General features: G+C 36.9%; 1 protein-coding gene and 1 non-coding gene across 2 annotated transcripts; both read left to right on the plus strand.

Moving 5' to 3' along the window:
• The first annotated feature begins 5,839 nt into the window (after positions 1-5,839).
• Positions 5,840-8,042, plus strand: LOC149408319 (uncharacterized). The gene is made up of 8 exons (XM_089625039.1): positions 5,840-5,876; positions 5,947-6,031; positions 6,098-6,236; positions 6,465-6,561; positions 6,697-7,331; positions 7,377-7,478; positions 7,626-7,710; positions 7,801-8,042. The coding sequence occupies exons 1-8, from the start codon at positions 5,840-5,842 to the stop codon at positions 8,040-8,042; spliced, it is 1,422 nt and encodes a 473-aa protein (XP_089481165.1).
• A 6,145-nt stretch (positions 8,043-14,187) lies between these two features.
• On the plus strand, positions 14,188-14,291 carry LOC149408320 (small nucleolar RNA R71). The gene has a single exon (XR_016301820.1). It is a non-coding gene; the product is annotated as a small nucleolar RNA R71 (small nucleolar RNA).
• Positions 14,292-17,235: the final 2,944 nt, after the last annotated feature.

The following is a 17,235-nucleotide window of genomic DNA, read 5'->3' on the forward strand; positions in this document are numbered from 1 at the left end:
TAGTCCAATCTCGTGGAAAACTAAGAAACAATCAACTGTTTCACGCTCTTCTGCTGAAGCAGAATATCGCTCTCTTTCATCTATCACTTCAGAATTACTATGGCTAAGTTATCTTCTACGGGATCTTGGTATATGTCATGATCATCCCATTCCTATATATTGCGACAATCAAGCGGCTATACACATTGCCCAGAATCCTGTTTTTCACGAACGAACTAAACATATCGAAATCGACTGTCATTTCGTTCGTGAGAAAATTCAAAAAGGTATCATTTGTACCTCTTATTTACGTTCTTGTGACCAATTAGCCGATATCTTCACCAAACCGCTCGGCGCCGACAATTTTCGTAGACTACTTTGCAAGTTGGGTGTTCTTGATCTCTCAATCCCAGCTCCAACTTGACGGGGGTGTTAGACGTTGTCAATGCAAGATTTTAGCTATATTAGTTAAGCTTTTATTTTAATTAATATTTATTGTAGATAATAACAATCTGTTAGCACATATTAGGATAGTCAGTTTATTCCACAATTTTAGTTCAGTTTGTTGAACTCATTCAGCGTTATCTCATTGTACTCTAGCCTATAAAAGGCAACGTATATTGTCAATAATATTACTCAATTACTTCTCCCCATATCTGCGTATCAGCAACATTTAATACCCGCATTTACTCTCCGATGCTACAAGTGGCGCTTGGATTTTGGACAAATTAGACGGTTTTGGGACTCATTGTTGGAGGATGAAACGGAAACACCTGGGGATCACTTATCTTCTCCTATTATTGCTATTTGATTGACATCTAGCAAGTGTTTTTCAAGATTTTATCTTTGAGAAGAAAAGGGCTCCACTAAAATTGATATTGCTTGTATCCTTCATAATAATATGAGGTCGAGTAGCATCCATATTTTATTTTTATTTTAGTTTGTATATATATATACACACACACGTGCGGAACCACGTCGCGGTGTGGGGGACACCCCATGCCCACTGAAAATCAAGAAACAAAACTATACACTATTTATAAATTTCAAAATGGTTTGATTATCGATTTAAAAATTTACAATTTGAATAAATTTAAATAAATTATCGAACCGGTTTTAATCGATTCAGTTAATTAAAGTAATTTTTTTAGTCGTTGACAAAAAATCGGTTCCGTTATTCGATTATTTGATTTTCTTTTCATATCTAGATATGTGCCACCTGAACCAAGAAACCTATTTTTATATATTAAAAAAAGTATTGGAAGAACTGTATGTTTTAATTATATATATTTCGCCCCATTAGTAAAAATTTGTATACGATGTTCCTCTTTATGTTTGAGAATGAGAAAGAGCTCCACCAAAATTGACATAGCTAATTGTGTCCTATATAATATGAGGTTGAGATCGTCTTTCTCAATTTTAATTTATTTTAAATATTTATGATGTATAATAAGGATTAATTATATATTTACCTTATGAATTGTTGCACCTATAACAACTCACTCCTAATTTGTTCAGTTCTTTCATCAGGCTCCTTGATCATATATTTTCTTAAACAATCTCCATTTTGTCAGTTTTTTTTTAAGTGATAAAAAATAGTATACTATGTTTAAATATAAAAATAAATATTAAAAACATAATTTAAAATAAATACTCTCTCTCTCTCCCCCTCTCTCTCGACACACTCATCTTTTAGCTAACACCTACATCTGTTTGGATTTTACATTGCAATTTTTTATTTATGGAGCCTTTTTTTCTTCGGCAACTTGATACTTGTATCTGAATAAAATGTGAACATACCGGTAGAATGAATAAGAAACATATTAGAATGTCCCACATCGATTGAGTACTTGAGCAATGTGCTTTTGAGTGTGAATAAATACTTGATACTTGTTATAAGTGTGACATCCCTCCACTTTTGAACTAACTTTTGAGTGTGAGTTAGACTTACACTTTCAATATGGTATCAGAGCGGGGCACAACTTCGATTGTGGAGCCACCCGTGAATGTTCATTCTCACAAATTTTAGGCTCCAGTTGTCTATCTTGAGCGTGAATGAGGTGTATTAGAATGTCCCACATCGATTGGGTACTTGAGCAATGTGCTCGTTATTAGTATGTGTCATACATCCACTTTTGAGCTAAAAAAATCCTAACACCATATCATCATCGTCATCAACGACAACAAAAAGAAGAAGAAAAAGAATATCAACCATCATGGAATTAAAAAAGAGAAATTTCATTTTCTAGACTCAAAAGTTATGGAAATATCTCAATTAGACCCGCTAGTTAAAAAATATCCAAAATTGGACTTTTGTACCAATTTTGGACAAAAATACCCTTACAAGCCCATATAACACTACTAAACAAAATTCATTCTCTACTTATTCAAATCTCTCATTTTCCCTCATTTATCATCATTTTGCATATCCAATTGGTTGAATTCCTTCAAAATGGGTAAGTATGCTTCTCCATCCATCTTTTATAGCTTTAGTCATATAGTTTGTGTAGAATAAATAAAGTTGGTAGATGTAGGTTAAACTTTTCGGAATTTGACGTTATTTCCGATGAAATCCGACCTTTTCGGATGAAATTCATGTAAAAATTCCGATGAAGTTCAAGCAAAAATTTCGACAGATTCCGACACGTCCAATTTTCTGACAGACTCCGACCTGTTCCGACCGGTTCCGACCGATTCCGACCTCTCCGACTAATTCCGACCAATTCCGATGAGTCTGTAAAAAATCAAAGTTTAATGTAATATAATTCATTTTTGTGATATTTCTTACAGTTTTATTGATGGTTAACGACACGTGGGAGAGAAATGGACACTTATACGTGTTCAAAAACTAATTATGTTATTCATAATAAAAAAAAAACTAATTATTAGTATGTTGTTCATAATTAAAAAAAACTAATTACAAAAAACAACTAATTATTAGTATGTTGTTCATAATAAAAAAAAAACAACTAATCATTAATTAGAAGAAAAAAAACAACTAATTATGTTGTTCATAATTAAAAAAAAAATTATTAGTATGTTGTTCATAATTAAAAAAAACTAATTACAAAAAACAACTAATTATTAGAATGTTGTTCATAATAAAAAAAAAAAACAACTAATCATTAATTAGAAGAAAAAACAACTAATTATGTTGTTCATAATTAAAAAAAAACTAATTATTAGTATGTTGTTCATAATTAAAAAAAAACTAATTACAAAAAACAACTAATTATTAGTATGTTGTTCATAATAAAAAAAAACAACTAATCATTAATTAGAAAAAAATCAACTAATTATGTTGTTCATAATTAAAAAAAAAGTAATCATTAATTAGAAAAAACAACTAATTATTAGTATATTTTATTAGTATATTTTGTTCATAAATAAATAAATAAAAACTCTTTCTATTTATCTTAAATTATAAAAAAAAAAATTCAAACACGTCGGAAACTCGTCGGATTCTCAAACCATCGGAACTCATCGGAACGTGTCGGAATCCATCGGAATTTTCCGATGAAGACCATCGGAATCCATCGGATTCGGTCGGATCCGACCGAATCCGATGGATTCCGATGATCTTCATCGGAAATTCCCATATTAAAAAAAAATAAAAATTTATCTCCAAATCTCATTCAAATCAACCTAAAATAACTAATAACCACTCAAATCTTGTATCCTATCAATCCTACACTAATCAAACCATGAAAAAACCATAAAAAAACTAACCTTTTTTGTCATTTTGAGGTATGGAAGTTTGAGAGAGCTTGAAACCTTGGTGGAGGTCGGATTTATGATGGTTTCGGTCGGATTTGGTATAGTGGGCGTCGGAACTCGTCGGATTTGGTGTGGTTGGGCGTCGGAATGGGGCTCACGTCGGATTTGGCGTTCTTTGGTGTGGAGAGAAAGTGAGAGAGTGAGAATGAAAGAGATGGAGAGAGGGTTTATTTTGAATTAAGGGTATTTTCGTCCAAAATTGGTACAAAAGTCCAATTTTGGATATTTTTTAAGTAACGGGTCTAATTGAGATATTTCCATATCTTTCAGGTCTAAAAAATGAAATTTCTCATTAAAAAAATGAGCTCATGGGCAGTTCATCGATGGAGGTTGTTTCATCGAAATAGTTTTTGCCACAACGAGAGACAAATTTTGGTTTAGATGGAGAAGAACAAAAAATGATTCACAGTTGAGGAAGTCTCTCACAGGCTGTGTACAAATTTTGGTTTAGATGGAGAAGAACAAAAAAGGATTCATAGTTGAGGAAGTCTCTCACACGCTGTGTGGTTGTGACTATCACGAGCGAGGACTTTTAGTCAAAAAGTTATTTCCCCCCTCCTTTGATCTGAGGTCAAGACCAAGCATTTGAAACCACGACCATTAACTGCAAAAACACTTCCCGGATTAGGCGTATGAGCCCTTGGCCACGGCTGAGCCTTCCATCGAGAGAGATCAAATCCCCATGTGGTTGTGGCTATCACGAGAGAGGACTTTTAGTCAGAAAGTTATTTCCCCCCTCCTTTGATCTGAGGTCAAGACCAAGCCTTTGAAACCACGACCATTAACTGCAAAAACACTTCCCGGATTAGGCGTAAGAGCCCTCGGCCACGGCTGAGCCTTCCACCGAGAGAGATCAAATCCCCGTGCGTAAACTGTGTCCCAAAATAAAGCGAGATCAAATCGAAAGTTCATTCATGCCCTCTAATGTCTAATGCTCAAAGAATAGATGAAAAACGTGATTTGAACACCATAATTATTTTCGCCGCTCACTCTCCACTAGTGCAAGACACTTACCGAGAAAATCAATAAGACTTTGTCGGCTTGTAATGTTAGGCTAGGGTCAACGGTAAGATATGATAAAAATGTGGCTGTCAATCTCAGTAAAACTCACCAACTCTCACATGATATATTTTTTAACTCACCCATTTCTCACATTCATGACATATAATTTTGTCTTTCGACAACGTTTCATTTTCTTAAGTTTTTATTTCCCAATGTTTTCCTCCAAGCTTTGACTAAGCATCGATCTATTCTCTAAAACTAACGTCACAGAACACCACGCCAAACACTAAAAACAAATACACAATAAAATAAACAAAAAATTGGCTGTATAAGCCACTGAAACTCGTCCAATTTAAAAGTAGCCAACGTTTCGTTAATAATCCGTAAATAGCCTCAGTGATTACGTGGCAACTCATTTAAGAAGAATTTTTTACTTATTTGCCCTTGATTGACCGATTACGTAATTCTTTTTTAGGCAGTTTTTTAGTTTGAATTTTGAAAAAAACTTCGGCAACTTTTAATTATTCAATAATCAAAATCCCGAATTTATGGAAAACGTGGCTGCAGTTATTATGATCTTGGATGCAGTTACTGAAAACGTGGAAGCAGTTATTCTGATCACATAATTTGATTACGTGGATGCAGTTAATATGAACGCATCATATTAGGCGATTAGTTTCCAATTTTGATACAAAAAATATCCCTGATATCTGTTAATAATTATTCTTTTTATTGAAAATATATTCAGTTGTTATTTTTGAACGCTAATTCAAATTAATTTGGCCGCCAATAAACGTTAAACTTTTATTTTCCAGGTTTCAACTATTCTGATCGCATAATTTTGATTACGTGGAAGCAGTTAATATGAACGCATCATATTAGGCGATTAGTTTCCAATTTTGATACAAAAAATATCCTGGATATCTGTTAATAATTATTCTTTTTATTGATAATATATTCAGTTGTTATTTGTGAACGCTTATTCAAATTAATTTGGCCGCCAATAGACGTTCAACTTTTATTATCCAGGTTTCAACGTTTTGAAAAAAAAATTAGTCCCTGAAAATAAATCTCCAAAAGCATGGATGAATGGTCGTCGTTTTCTTTAATCGATTCAGGTATGGGTTTTTTTATATATTTATGCAGTTTTGATAACTGATTTCTCATGCACGTTTACCCTGTTTTCAGTGAACTTATTTGAGTATCAGTGCAATGAATCGTCGAAAGCAGTTGTCGCAGCTAGTCATGAAGAACCTCCGGCAGATGTTGTTTTGTATGATGAACCGGATTTGAGGAATTTTCCTATGAATTTTGATATTAATGTTAATAACGTATTTAGACGCAAAGATGTTCTTCAAATGTCTATTGGCATGACCGCAGTTCGCAACAATTTTGAATTCAAGGTGTTGAGATCCAGTAAAACGCGTTATAGTATTGGTTGTTCGGATATGCAGTGTGGCTGGAAGTTAAATGCGTCGGTATGCAAGAATTCTGGATTATGGGTCATAAGGTCATATGTTAAAAAACATACTTGTTATGGTAAATCTGTTGTGCACAAGAATAAACATGCATCGTCTGTACTTATTAGCAAATGTGTCAAAGATGATTTTCGTGGCCCATTGGCAAATCAAATTACACCTTCAGGAGTGGCTGAAATTATGAGGACTCGATTTAATGTGGAGGTAACATATTTTCGTGCATGGAAGGGTCGTAAAGAAGCTTTGAGGGATCTTCGTGGTGATTTTGAGGAGTCATATAGTCATTTACCAATAGTTGGTGAAATGATCAAAGAGAAGAATCCAGGTTTTTATTTACAGCTTATTTACTATTAATGTTGTCTGTAAATACTATATACTTTTACGTCTTTTGTTTGGTTATTTACTGAACTTGTTGTAAATCAATGACTTATTTACATACTTTTTTTGTTATGTTTTACAGGGTCTTATACTGTGACCGAGATTGAATCTGATGGGACATTTAGGTATTTCTTTTTGGCATTTGGAGCTTCTGTTCACGGATTTCAATTTTGCCGCCCAGTAATATCTGTTGATGGTACTTTCCTGAAAGGCAAATCTTATGGTACATTACTTTTGGCCACTGCTCTAGATGGTGATAATCACTTGTTTCCATTAGCCTTTAGTATTGTGGATTCCGAGAATGACAAATCTTGGTCTTGGTTTATGAATCATCTTCGAATTGTTTATGGTGTTCGAAAAGACTTGGTATTTGTTTCGGATAGGCATAAGTCAATTTACAAGGCAGTTGGCAATGTATTCCCGGAGGCGAAATTTGCTATATGCATGCAACATCTTTGGTGTAATGTGAAGGCAAAATTTGGTAAAACATACATTCAGCCACTTTTCTATAGATGTGCTAAAGCCTATTCTGTAAGAGAGTTTGAATATTGGCTTAATATACTCTCCAACAATAAAGTAAAAATAAAAAAGTATCTTATCAAAGCCGATCCAGAGTTGTGGGCTAGGAGCAAGTTTCCGGGGAAGAGGTTCGATGTTATGACCACAAACATCTCTGAGTGTTTGAATGCTGTTTTGCGAGAAGCAAGAGGCTGGCCGGTTGCATGTCTTGTTTTGAGTTATAGAAGTCTAATTCAAAACTAGATCCACAAGAAGAGGGAGCTAATTCCAAAGATGCAATCAGGACTAACAGGAACTGGGTTCAAGATACTATTTGATTCGCAGGAGGCTGCTCGATCTATGAATGTGAGTTACATATTTTTTGAGATTCTGTTAATAACGTATCATTATTTACAGCTTATTAACAGAATATATTGTTATTTACAATCTATTAACACATTAACAGTTTTAAATCTACAAATGCTGACAATAATTATTTACACGCAACTGCAGGTTAATGCCATTAACGACAACGAATTTGAAGTTGTTGATGGGGCAATTCGTAGAGTTGTTGATGTTTCTCTTAGAACTTGCACATGTTGTTATTGGCAGCTTGAAGACTTTCCTTGTTCTCATGCTTGTGCGGCTTTATATAGGAAAAATTTACGTCCTATTGATTTTGTGCCAGCATATTATAGTCAAGAATACTTCGCTGCCACGTATGAGAAAGATGTTTTCCCTATTTCTCATGAAGGCGATTGGGAGCTCCCTATAGATGCTCAAGTTATAAAGCCTCCCATTCATAAACGTCAAGCCGGGCGACCAAAAGAGAAGAGGTATCGGTCGAAGCATGAAAAATTCCACCCGTACAATCAAAGATGTGGCAAATGTGGCCAGAATGGTCATAACAAAAGGGGCTGCCTAAGATAGTTGGTTAATGAGTTGTCTTTAATAAAGTCTATTTCTCGCTGTTGATGTTTGCGTTGTTTTTTGATTTTGAATAATTTTATGTTTATTTATTGAAAATTTGATGTTTTATGCATATTGTTAATCTTAAGAACATGAGATTCATTTTCTATTCATGTAACAAAGTTACACACGCACATGTATGTTTTGAATTAGTTGTTATGACATTATTCATTAAATACCTTATTTCTGTACTTCTTATAATCAAATGGACTTAACTTTTAAGTTGTAAATTTATGGTAAATAAGATGTACATTAACAGAACTTCACACGTTCTAATACTGTTAATTGCTTGTAAATAATATTCCTATTAACATATTGAAAGGTTAATATATGGCCGCATTGTAGTCAATACTCAAAATATTCCAATTTAATTTGTAAAAGAGGTTATATCAACGACCTTAACACCAAAATTAGCGTCATGCGCTAATTAACATTCATGCAGTAGCCAAAAGTGACATAGTTGCTATGTTTATAAAAAAAACTTAGGTGCAATTCGACTAGAGTTTAGTAAATAACAGATCTCAAATTCCAATATCAAAAGATGGTTGGCTGCTTTCTTCATCTCCCATTTGGCTTGTGTCCTGGCCATCTGGTATTTTGTTAGGACCTCCTTCTTCATTCTTCTTAGCCCTAGATTCGGTGACGTATGGTGAGGTAGTAAACACTGATTTCCTACATGTGCGCTTTGGACGTTGTGTGACAGGCTGTGGATTTGGCAACGTCCTTCCTATCTTTTTTTGCTTTTCATCATCGGTGACCTTGTTAACTACCTGTTAATTTACAAATATTCACAATATGATAAATTAACAACTATTAATTTCCCAATTTTTAACATTTTGTTAGAACATTATAAGTTACCTGCGGGATATCTTCGGTCACCAATGGAGGTGGCTGATTTGTCGTTGGCATTGTATGCTTTGGAATTGGTTGGCCATTCTTTCTCAAGCGCTTGTAAACTTGCTTGTTTACAACTTCTTGCTTGGCCACACTCTCTTGAACAACCTGTGGATGGTGTTCAAATTCGTACTTGTTAGGAATGCTATTCAACACATCATTTACGGTAAAAACCCAATCATCTTGTAGCTTCTGCAAATCATCCTGTTAGAAGTCATTGTTAGTCTTAATCTAATTGCAACATATTACAAAGTTATATTTATTTGCCGTACCGGACTATAAAGTGCTACCTTTTCCATTCCAAGTAGTGGTGAAATATCCTACCATAAAATATTAGTAAACAACCTGTTAGTAAATTACAGGACATTTTTGTAAGTTCAATTAAATTAATTTTGTACCATAGACACAGTATCAGGAATTTTTGGCTCCACTTTTGAAGCTCTTTTTCGTAGCATCTGTAAATAAGATGTAAATAAGTATACCATTAACAATATATTATGGCCAACAAAAATTCTATATACTATGTACATAGCATGCACGCTAACAAATGCTTTATGACAATAATATGCTCAGTGACTACCATGTTCGTTAGGGTCACTTGAGTTGGCTTTGGTTTTGCTACATTCCTAACTTCCGGTACCTGTAAATTGATAAATACATATGATATTCTACTACATGTTAACATATGTAAATAGTATAGAGTACCTCTGTTGTTGTTGGGATTTCCACAGGTGTGGTCACTTTGGGTTGATTGGTAGGTGGTGTATCCTGTTAGACATAATGGTAGAGTCGGTTAAACACATATTTCAGTGTTATGTTGTTACTTATTTAAACGCAATGGCTATACTGTACCTGAACATTAATTGGAGTTTGATTTGGAATTTCAGTTGTCTTAGTAGGTGGTGCTCCACTTGAGACCTGAAATATGATTGTTATTTTTTTGTTAATTGGATAAATAAATCAAATTTACTACCTGTTCTTGTCTGGGTTGTTGTCGTGTTGTTTCATTGTAATCTTTCCGGATGTACACTTGAAATACATCCAATAAGGCGTCGTACTTTTCATGCGCCTCTTCGACACGTTTCTTCAGCATTTCTATTGTTTCGAGAGCGTATTCCAACTTCATATGAACATCATCTGAGGAGTTCATTGTTGTATCACTTTCCAAACCATTAGAACTGCTAGCCACTCCTTTTCCTTTTTCAACATATTTTGGGGAAGTCACGGGACTAACAGCGTCTACTCGTTCTATGTACCCAGCTGCATGTTCTTCTTCAGTAGCATCTACTAGATTAATGCGCAGCTACAACAAAGACAACAATTATTTACAAGCAATTATTAACATATTCAAAGAAGAACTTAGAGATTAGTAATTTGATTTCAAATACCGATTCATTGTCGAAGATATATTGTTGAAGTTCGTCGTACTCTGGGCTGTAATTGAAATTCCATTTGAGGAGGCGAGGTATGGACATTTCTTGTGTACGAGTGGCATATCCTTGGGCTTCAAACTCTGGAATGACCTCATATGCCCAAGCAATTAACGGATGTAGGAAGCCTTCTATATTGAATCCTGTTTTCTCAGCAGCATAGTTTTTGGATTTCTTTAGGGAATGGCATAGAGCGTTGAAGCTAACCGTGCCCCACGGATAACTTTTGAATAATTCCGTGTCAATGGCCATTTTTAAGTGGTCATCGGGAATTTTAGCTTGCCGTTCCCTAGGCAGAATCATTGTCTCTAGAATGGCCAGGTTAATAAGTGCCACTCGTTCTTCGTCCGTACCTCCAAATTTTCCGCTGAGAATTCCAAGTAAGAATTGTGCACGCTGTGTTCCTGTCACCTTGAAGTACTCATCCTTCAAAGGATTATCGGAGCGTAGCTTGTCGTGTATACGTGGCACGCGTTCGCAATTCAGTCCTGTAAATCACAGTCCTTAAACTGTAAATAACTCGGCAATTTACAAATCATTTTTGATATTCTCAGCAAGTAGTAAGTTTGACATTTACCTGATATTATCTCAAAGTCATAGATATTGAAAACCAATATGTTTCCACATACATTGAAATGAAGTTCATCAACATTCCTGGACTCTACTTGACTGAGCACGAGTAAATGAGCCAGTTTTTTGGGATATACATGGCCTTTAAGGTGTTGAAGATGAGCAAATGGCCCACGACTGAACAGCTCCTGTTGATATTCTGTTTCTAGGAGTGGCATGAGGGTTTCAATGATGTTGAAAGATGAATGAACTATGATTCGTTGTTTTAAATCCCAGTTCTTCCTTTCTACTATCATGTCCCCAATCTGCACACAAATAGAATTAACAAACTTATTTACACAACGCTGTTATTTACAACCTTAATATCATCCCCATCTTTAACAATTTTTTACACTACTTCATAGTATATATCTGCTATACTTTAGTATTTACATATTAATAGATCATTATATGTATTTCGAACAACCACAAATTAGTAACCATTTACATTCAGCCCAATATCATTTCGTTTTATTTTTCAAATTAAAATCAAGCGGTCAGTACTCTAAAATTTATTCTGACTTTAAACTTATGTTTTGAATTATTTAAGTTTATTAACATTATGGACAATGAAAATAAAAGTTCGGACAAAAAAACTTACCCTTGTTGCATTTGTTTTTCCCCGACTTGATTTAATCCCCTTTTCTTGATTCTCTGCAAGTTGTTTTTTTTTCTTTGAGGGGGATTTCTTCGCCATTGTTCTATATCACAGCGATTTTGTGTGAAACCAAAGAAAAAAGGGAAAACACAATTATCAGTCCTAGCGATTTTGAAAAATCAGTCGATTTCATATACATGCAACGCCACATATATAAAAAAGATCGAAACAAATTTTATTTTCCTTTACTTACTAACCTCTGTTCGTTCTTCTTCGTCATCGATGTTTCCCTCTTCTGGTTACGATTTCGATTTTGTAAATAAGTGTGTTGACTCTTATTTTCCGGTTCAAATTCGTGCGGTTTCTTCGTCGCTATATTTTGGGGTTTTTTTTTCTTTTTGAAAAAATATTTTGAGCAGTTGCGTGTGGAGATTTAGCCGCGTCGTATCTCATAAATGCTCCTCGATTTACGCATGCATTAATATCCGAATATTAGTGTTGATTCTGATTAATGACCCGCATATTAGTGGGCGGGAAAATGTGAGGGTATAATCGGCCAACATTAGTTGTAAATAAATCCTTGCGGCTATTTACCACCTATTTACAAAACGTTGGCTAAAATTAAATTGGCCATTTTTGTGAGGCTATTTGGCTTAATTACCCTAAAATAAAATGTAGAAATTAATTTTTTTGTATTCTTTTTTTTTCTTCTTTCTTTTCTTATCTTAGATACAAAACAATAAAAATAAAAACAAACAATCGCTGGGGTTCTTTGTGTAATGAACAGTGAAACACATAGAGACTACTCAAATGATCGCTCCAGAGTCGCTAAGTCAACGAGGTTCTTTGTGGGATTTCAAATCGTTAAGCTTTTTTTGAAAATGGTGCTCAAGGATAGTAGTACAGGTTGACTTTATGGCTCTGATCGGTCCAAATGAAGGCCTAAATCATTTTCCCTAGGTTCGTGCCAGGTCATTTCACCTCGAAGAGGCTAGAGCGATTATTAGTGTTCGTGAGCTAAAAGAAATTTAAAAATTTGATTGATCCCCTAAGAGACTACTCAAAACTTCAGGACGGACATGTGTACATAAAAGGAAAAAATCAACCAAAATTGTGCCAGTCAAACCGCTAGTCAATCACAATGAAGCACAAAAAAATTTAAAATTAACTCAAACTCGGATTTCTTCAAAAACATGGTGTCATCGACAAATACCATGGGAAAACACCTAAACACCGTCACTAACCAGAAATCACCAAAAAAATTAAGAAAATAAAATTAAATAAAAAACAACCTAAACTAACAAGAATCCCCCGCAAAAAAATTTCCCCCATCTTCTTTCGATGCCGCCCATACTCATCGATGCCTTGTTCAAGCTGCTATGGATCTTCTTTTCGTTTTGGCGCTCTATATCTCTCTTTGTTGTGTTATTTTTATAACTAGCACGCAAGCGGACGTATCGAACAAGTAATAGTGCTACGTAAGTAACGTATATCGATCACACAGAGACTAGTTACTATAGCGACGTTAAACAACCTAAAGCAAATTGATTTCACGGTATTAAAGTGGGTGGTGCAAGAATTGACTACAGTTAAACTAACAAAAACAGCAACGGAAATGTAACACGAAACTTTGAATAAGAGAAAATGGGGGTTACGACTTCACCGGAAAATTAAGACTCGGGGGTTTCGGGTTCAAACAACTTGGTTCATCGATACGGGGGACTCGTCTTTCTCCACCTTCTCTTTCTTCTTGTCGGAGTTGTCGATCACTTGTCCGCTTCTGAGTGTAATGGCATTGACTTGTGGCCTGAGGTTGATGTCGGTGTTGCTCGGAAGCGTTCCCTGAGGTCGTGAGTTTACCGCGGTCGACGGTTGCCCCATTTGCGTCTCGAGATTTCACATCTATGCCGATTGGTTCGAGAGAGACGTCTTCGTTTCGTGCAAGAACTCGGTGGTGGAGTTTATGAAGGCGGTTTTTGACGTGGCCAAGTTGGCGATGAGCTCCTCTAGGTTAGTCTCGCCCTTGTAGGCCCGAAATGGAGGAGCTTGGTATGGCGGTGGTCGGGGCTGATTCTGTGGTGGACGAGGCTGGGCTTGAGGCGCGGGTTGCATCGGCATGTTGTTTTGGGGACCTCTCCATCCCCCATTCTGGTAGTTGTTCCATGGGCCTTGATTGTAGTTGTTCTGGGGCGGCCTGTTGTTGATGAAGTTAACCTGTTGGCCGTCGTCCCCATAAGCACACTCGTCACTATTGTGCTGCCCGTTGCATCAGAAATAGACTGCAGGGGTGTGCACGGCTTGAACGGAGGCCTTCTGTCCCTGGATTGATTTTGTGAGATCCGCCACCTGTGCTGCCAGTGCCTTCATCAGCTCCATATCGGGAGTGACTGGCATATTCTTCAAGATGCGCCGCTCGGACGGGCATTGATCGTTGTTGTAAGCTAGCTCCTCGAGAATGCTGTGAGCTTCCTCCTCCGTCTTCTAAAATAACGACCCTCCAGTGGCCGTGTTGACTAGGGTGCGAGATGATGGTGAGAGACCGCCATAGAAAATCTGCACCATCATCCACCCTTGGATGCCATGATTGGGACACCACCTCTCTAACTCCTTGAAGTGCCCCCATGCTTCAAATAAAGACTCCCCGTCGTATTGAGCAAATGAGTGGATCTCATTGCGTCTCTTGTGCATCTTCTCGAACGGGAAGAACTTTGAGATGAATTTGACGCGCAGGTCGGCCCACGAGGTGATGGAACCCGACGGGAGGGAGTTGAGCCACGTCTTGGCTCGGTCCCGCAGTGAGAACGGGAAGAGGCGGAGGCGGATGGCTTCGTCGGACACGTTGTGAAGCTTGAACGTGTTTGCGATCTCGACGAAGTTTGTCAGATGGTCTTGCGCATCTTTGGCAGGTGATCCAGAGAATTGGTTGGCTTGGACCATTGCTCGTTCCTTTGATTGCTTTCTGTTCGTCTTGCAGAATTTTTCGATCTCAAGATTTAGTGGAACGAGGTTTGATGTTCCCTCACTCCGCATGCACCTTCAAAACAAAGAAAATGACACGCAAAGTTAGGAAACGCGTAATGAAATCAAATGGCAAAGCAGATTATTTTTCGACGCTATTGTAAAAAGTCCCTGACAACGGTGCCAAAAACTTGTTGCGATATTTTTATAACTAGCACGCAAGCGGACTTATCGAACAAGTAATAGTGTTACGTAAGTAACGGATATCGATCCCACAGAGACTAGTTACTACAGCGACGTTAAACAATCTAAAGCAAATTGATTTCACGGTATTAAAGTGGGTGGTGCAAGAATTGACTACAATTAAACTAACAAAAACAGCAACGGAAATGTAACACGAAACTTTGAATAAGAGAAAATGGAGGTTACGACTTCATCGGAAAATTAAGACTCAGGGGTTTCGGGTTCAAACAACTTGATCTACTCTACTAACGTTAATCTCATTCTCCCTATGATATTACTAGCCTCTCTCGAGTGATCTAGCAACCTACGCAATTGACGGATTATATATCCTCTCGGCCTCTAATCCTATTAAAACAATCACGAGCGATAAACACGAGAATTAAAACGATCACATTAAGCTTAAGCCGTCTAGCAACCTAAGAACAAAACGAAGCATGGATTATGAGCGTGAGTTTTCGCCCTCTCTCGAGTGACAGAAAACTCCTAAGAACAATCCTAAAGATGGCCAATCTAAAGAACGCATTAAGAACACATCCACACAAGTATGAATAATTAAGTAAATCAAAGCATAATTTCACCCTAACGAATCCCCCTAACCCAATTCAATCCGGCTACATCACAACCCCGCTAAAAATCTAGCCTCTAACGGAATCCATATTCAACAACATAATGATCAAAACAAGAACCAACATAACCATAAATAAGAGAAACACTATGAGATTCATGACGGGAAGAATGAAACTATTAATTAACGAAAATTAGAGTAATATAGAATAGGGGAAATAAGGAAAAACTATTAAAAACGAGAGTTCACGGTTGCTTGTTCGTCAGATCCTCGACTCAACTTCGCTCCCAAGCAAAAGCTCTCAAAGAAAAAGTGCACCCAAAGTAGAAAAAAAACAACTCCAAACTAGAATGAGTTAATTAGGTTACAAGAGGTGTTTTTAGCCCTGAATGTGTGTTTTTCGGAGTTATCTGAGCCTTCCAATTTAATCCAATGGTCAAAGATCTTAAGAAAACGTTAATTTCCTATTCCAGCAATCCGGAGGAGCGCGGCGCGCGGCGGACCAAACTCCAGGTTACGTGCGCTCCGCGCATAAGACTCTGTGCGATTTCACGGTTTGTGCCCCCGTATGCGCGGCGCGCGACTAGAGGCACGCGGCGCGCAGTCTTGAATTCAGTCTTCCCGCGGCGCGCGAGGGGATGCGCGCGGCGCGCGTAGTCGCCAATTTTCTTGCTCATCTCTTTTTTACTCTATTTCGACCGTTTTGTCTCCAAATCCCGTCCTCTTTCAACGAAATTGATTGTAGACGCTCTAATGCTCCTCTGAACCCGAAACTACTAAAAAACCTACTAAAAACCATTAAAATACTTGAGGACTCGTAGGTTTTTGCTTCGGGAAATAGGAGTTTTACGCGTGATTAACGCACCAATCAAATCCCCCCAAACTTAAACCGTTACTTGCCCTCAAGTAACAAAAGAAACATAGAAACATAAAATCACACAAAAGAAGTTATCCAGACTAAAATTGGTAAATTTCGATGCCTTGACTACACTGATCGACTCATGCTTTCCTTAACTTCAAACCTCTAGACTTACATCAACATAGACATCTGTGGTTTTAAACTCCAAGTCAACTACCAAGTTTAAAACAACCCTTACAAATTCGTGTTAGCCCTAGCCGTTTGCAATGTTCTTTTATCTCGATTAACTTTTGCTTCCCAAGTCTCGTGACCTTCCCAATCCTAAGACGCAACCACAAGAATCGTTTCCTTTGTCTTGACAATTTCTTCGACTCGACACACAATAAGCCTTCTCTTCCCCCTTGATCTCCACTAATGCGCACACGTCATTCCTAGCTTGTCAGTAGGTCTTAAAGGCTTGTAATATTCAGGCTTAGGTGGGAAAACGAATTTTTAGTGGCTTTAACATTAACCTTAGCGACTCCATCCTCACAAAAACATTACCCTATTTCTTCACTCACTCATTTTTCTCAATGTTCTTGGCTTTGAAAATACCTTTCGAGAACATCTTACCTCCTTAGCCTTTCTTCCCCAAATTCCCCCCAAATTTTGACTCAACCACAACCACACTCTTCAAAAGAACATAGACCACCACGCCATAACTACAAATAATTAATTAGACACATTTATGAGTTTTTTTTTTCAAGAGATATAGACGGGTAAATCACCGGCGTGGTGTCTAAAAAAAACTAACAAACACAGAGAGTGTGGTCATAATACATATCACAAAATTGGAAGAATTCACTCAAATACGTCACTCAGGAGTCGCTAAAGTTAACCGGGTTCTTTGTGGGATTTCAAACTTATTGGCTCGTCTTTTTCTGACTAAGTATTGAGAGAGGACAAATTGTTCGGCTTTTTGTGAGTGGGTTCTACTTGATACATATTTCCGGGTTGAC

This window comes from Urtica dioica, chromosome 1 (assembly GCF_054948205.1).
Source record: "Urtica dioica subsp. dioica isolate 48M chromosome 1, U.dioica_male_clone48M_v1_H2, whole genome shotgun sequence".
NCBI classification, from domain to species: Eukaryota; Viridiplantae; Streptophyta; class Magnoliopsida; order Rosales; family Urticaceae; genus Urtica; species Urtica dioica.

Bases quoted from the DNA above. Each gene is read 5' to 3' on its own strand.
- LOC149408319 (XM_089625039.1), top strand. From the start codon at position 5,840: ATGGATGAATGGTCGTCGTTTTCTTTAATCGATTCAG. The intron at 7,332-7,376 runs GTTGCATGTCTT...ATTCAAAACTAG, and splicing joins GAGAAGCAAGAGGCTGGCCG to ATCCACAAGAAGAGGGAGCT. The intron at 7,711-7,800 runs GTTGTTATTGGC...ATTTTGTGCCAG, and splicing joins TTCTCTTAGAACTTGCACAT to CATATTATAGTCAAGAATAC.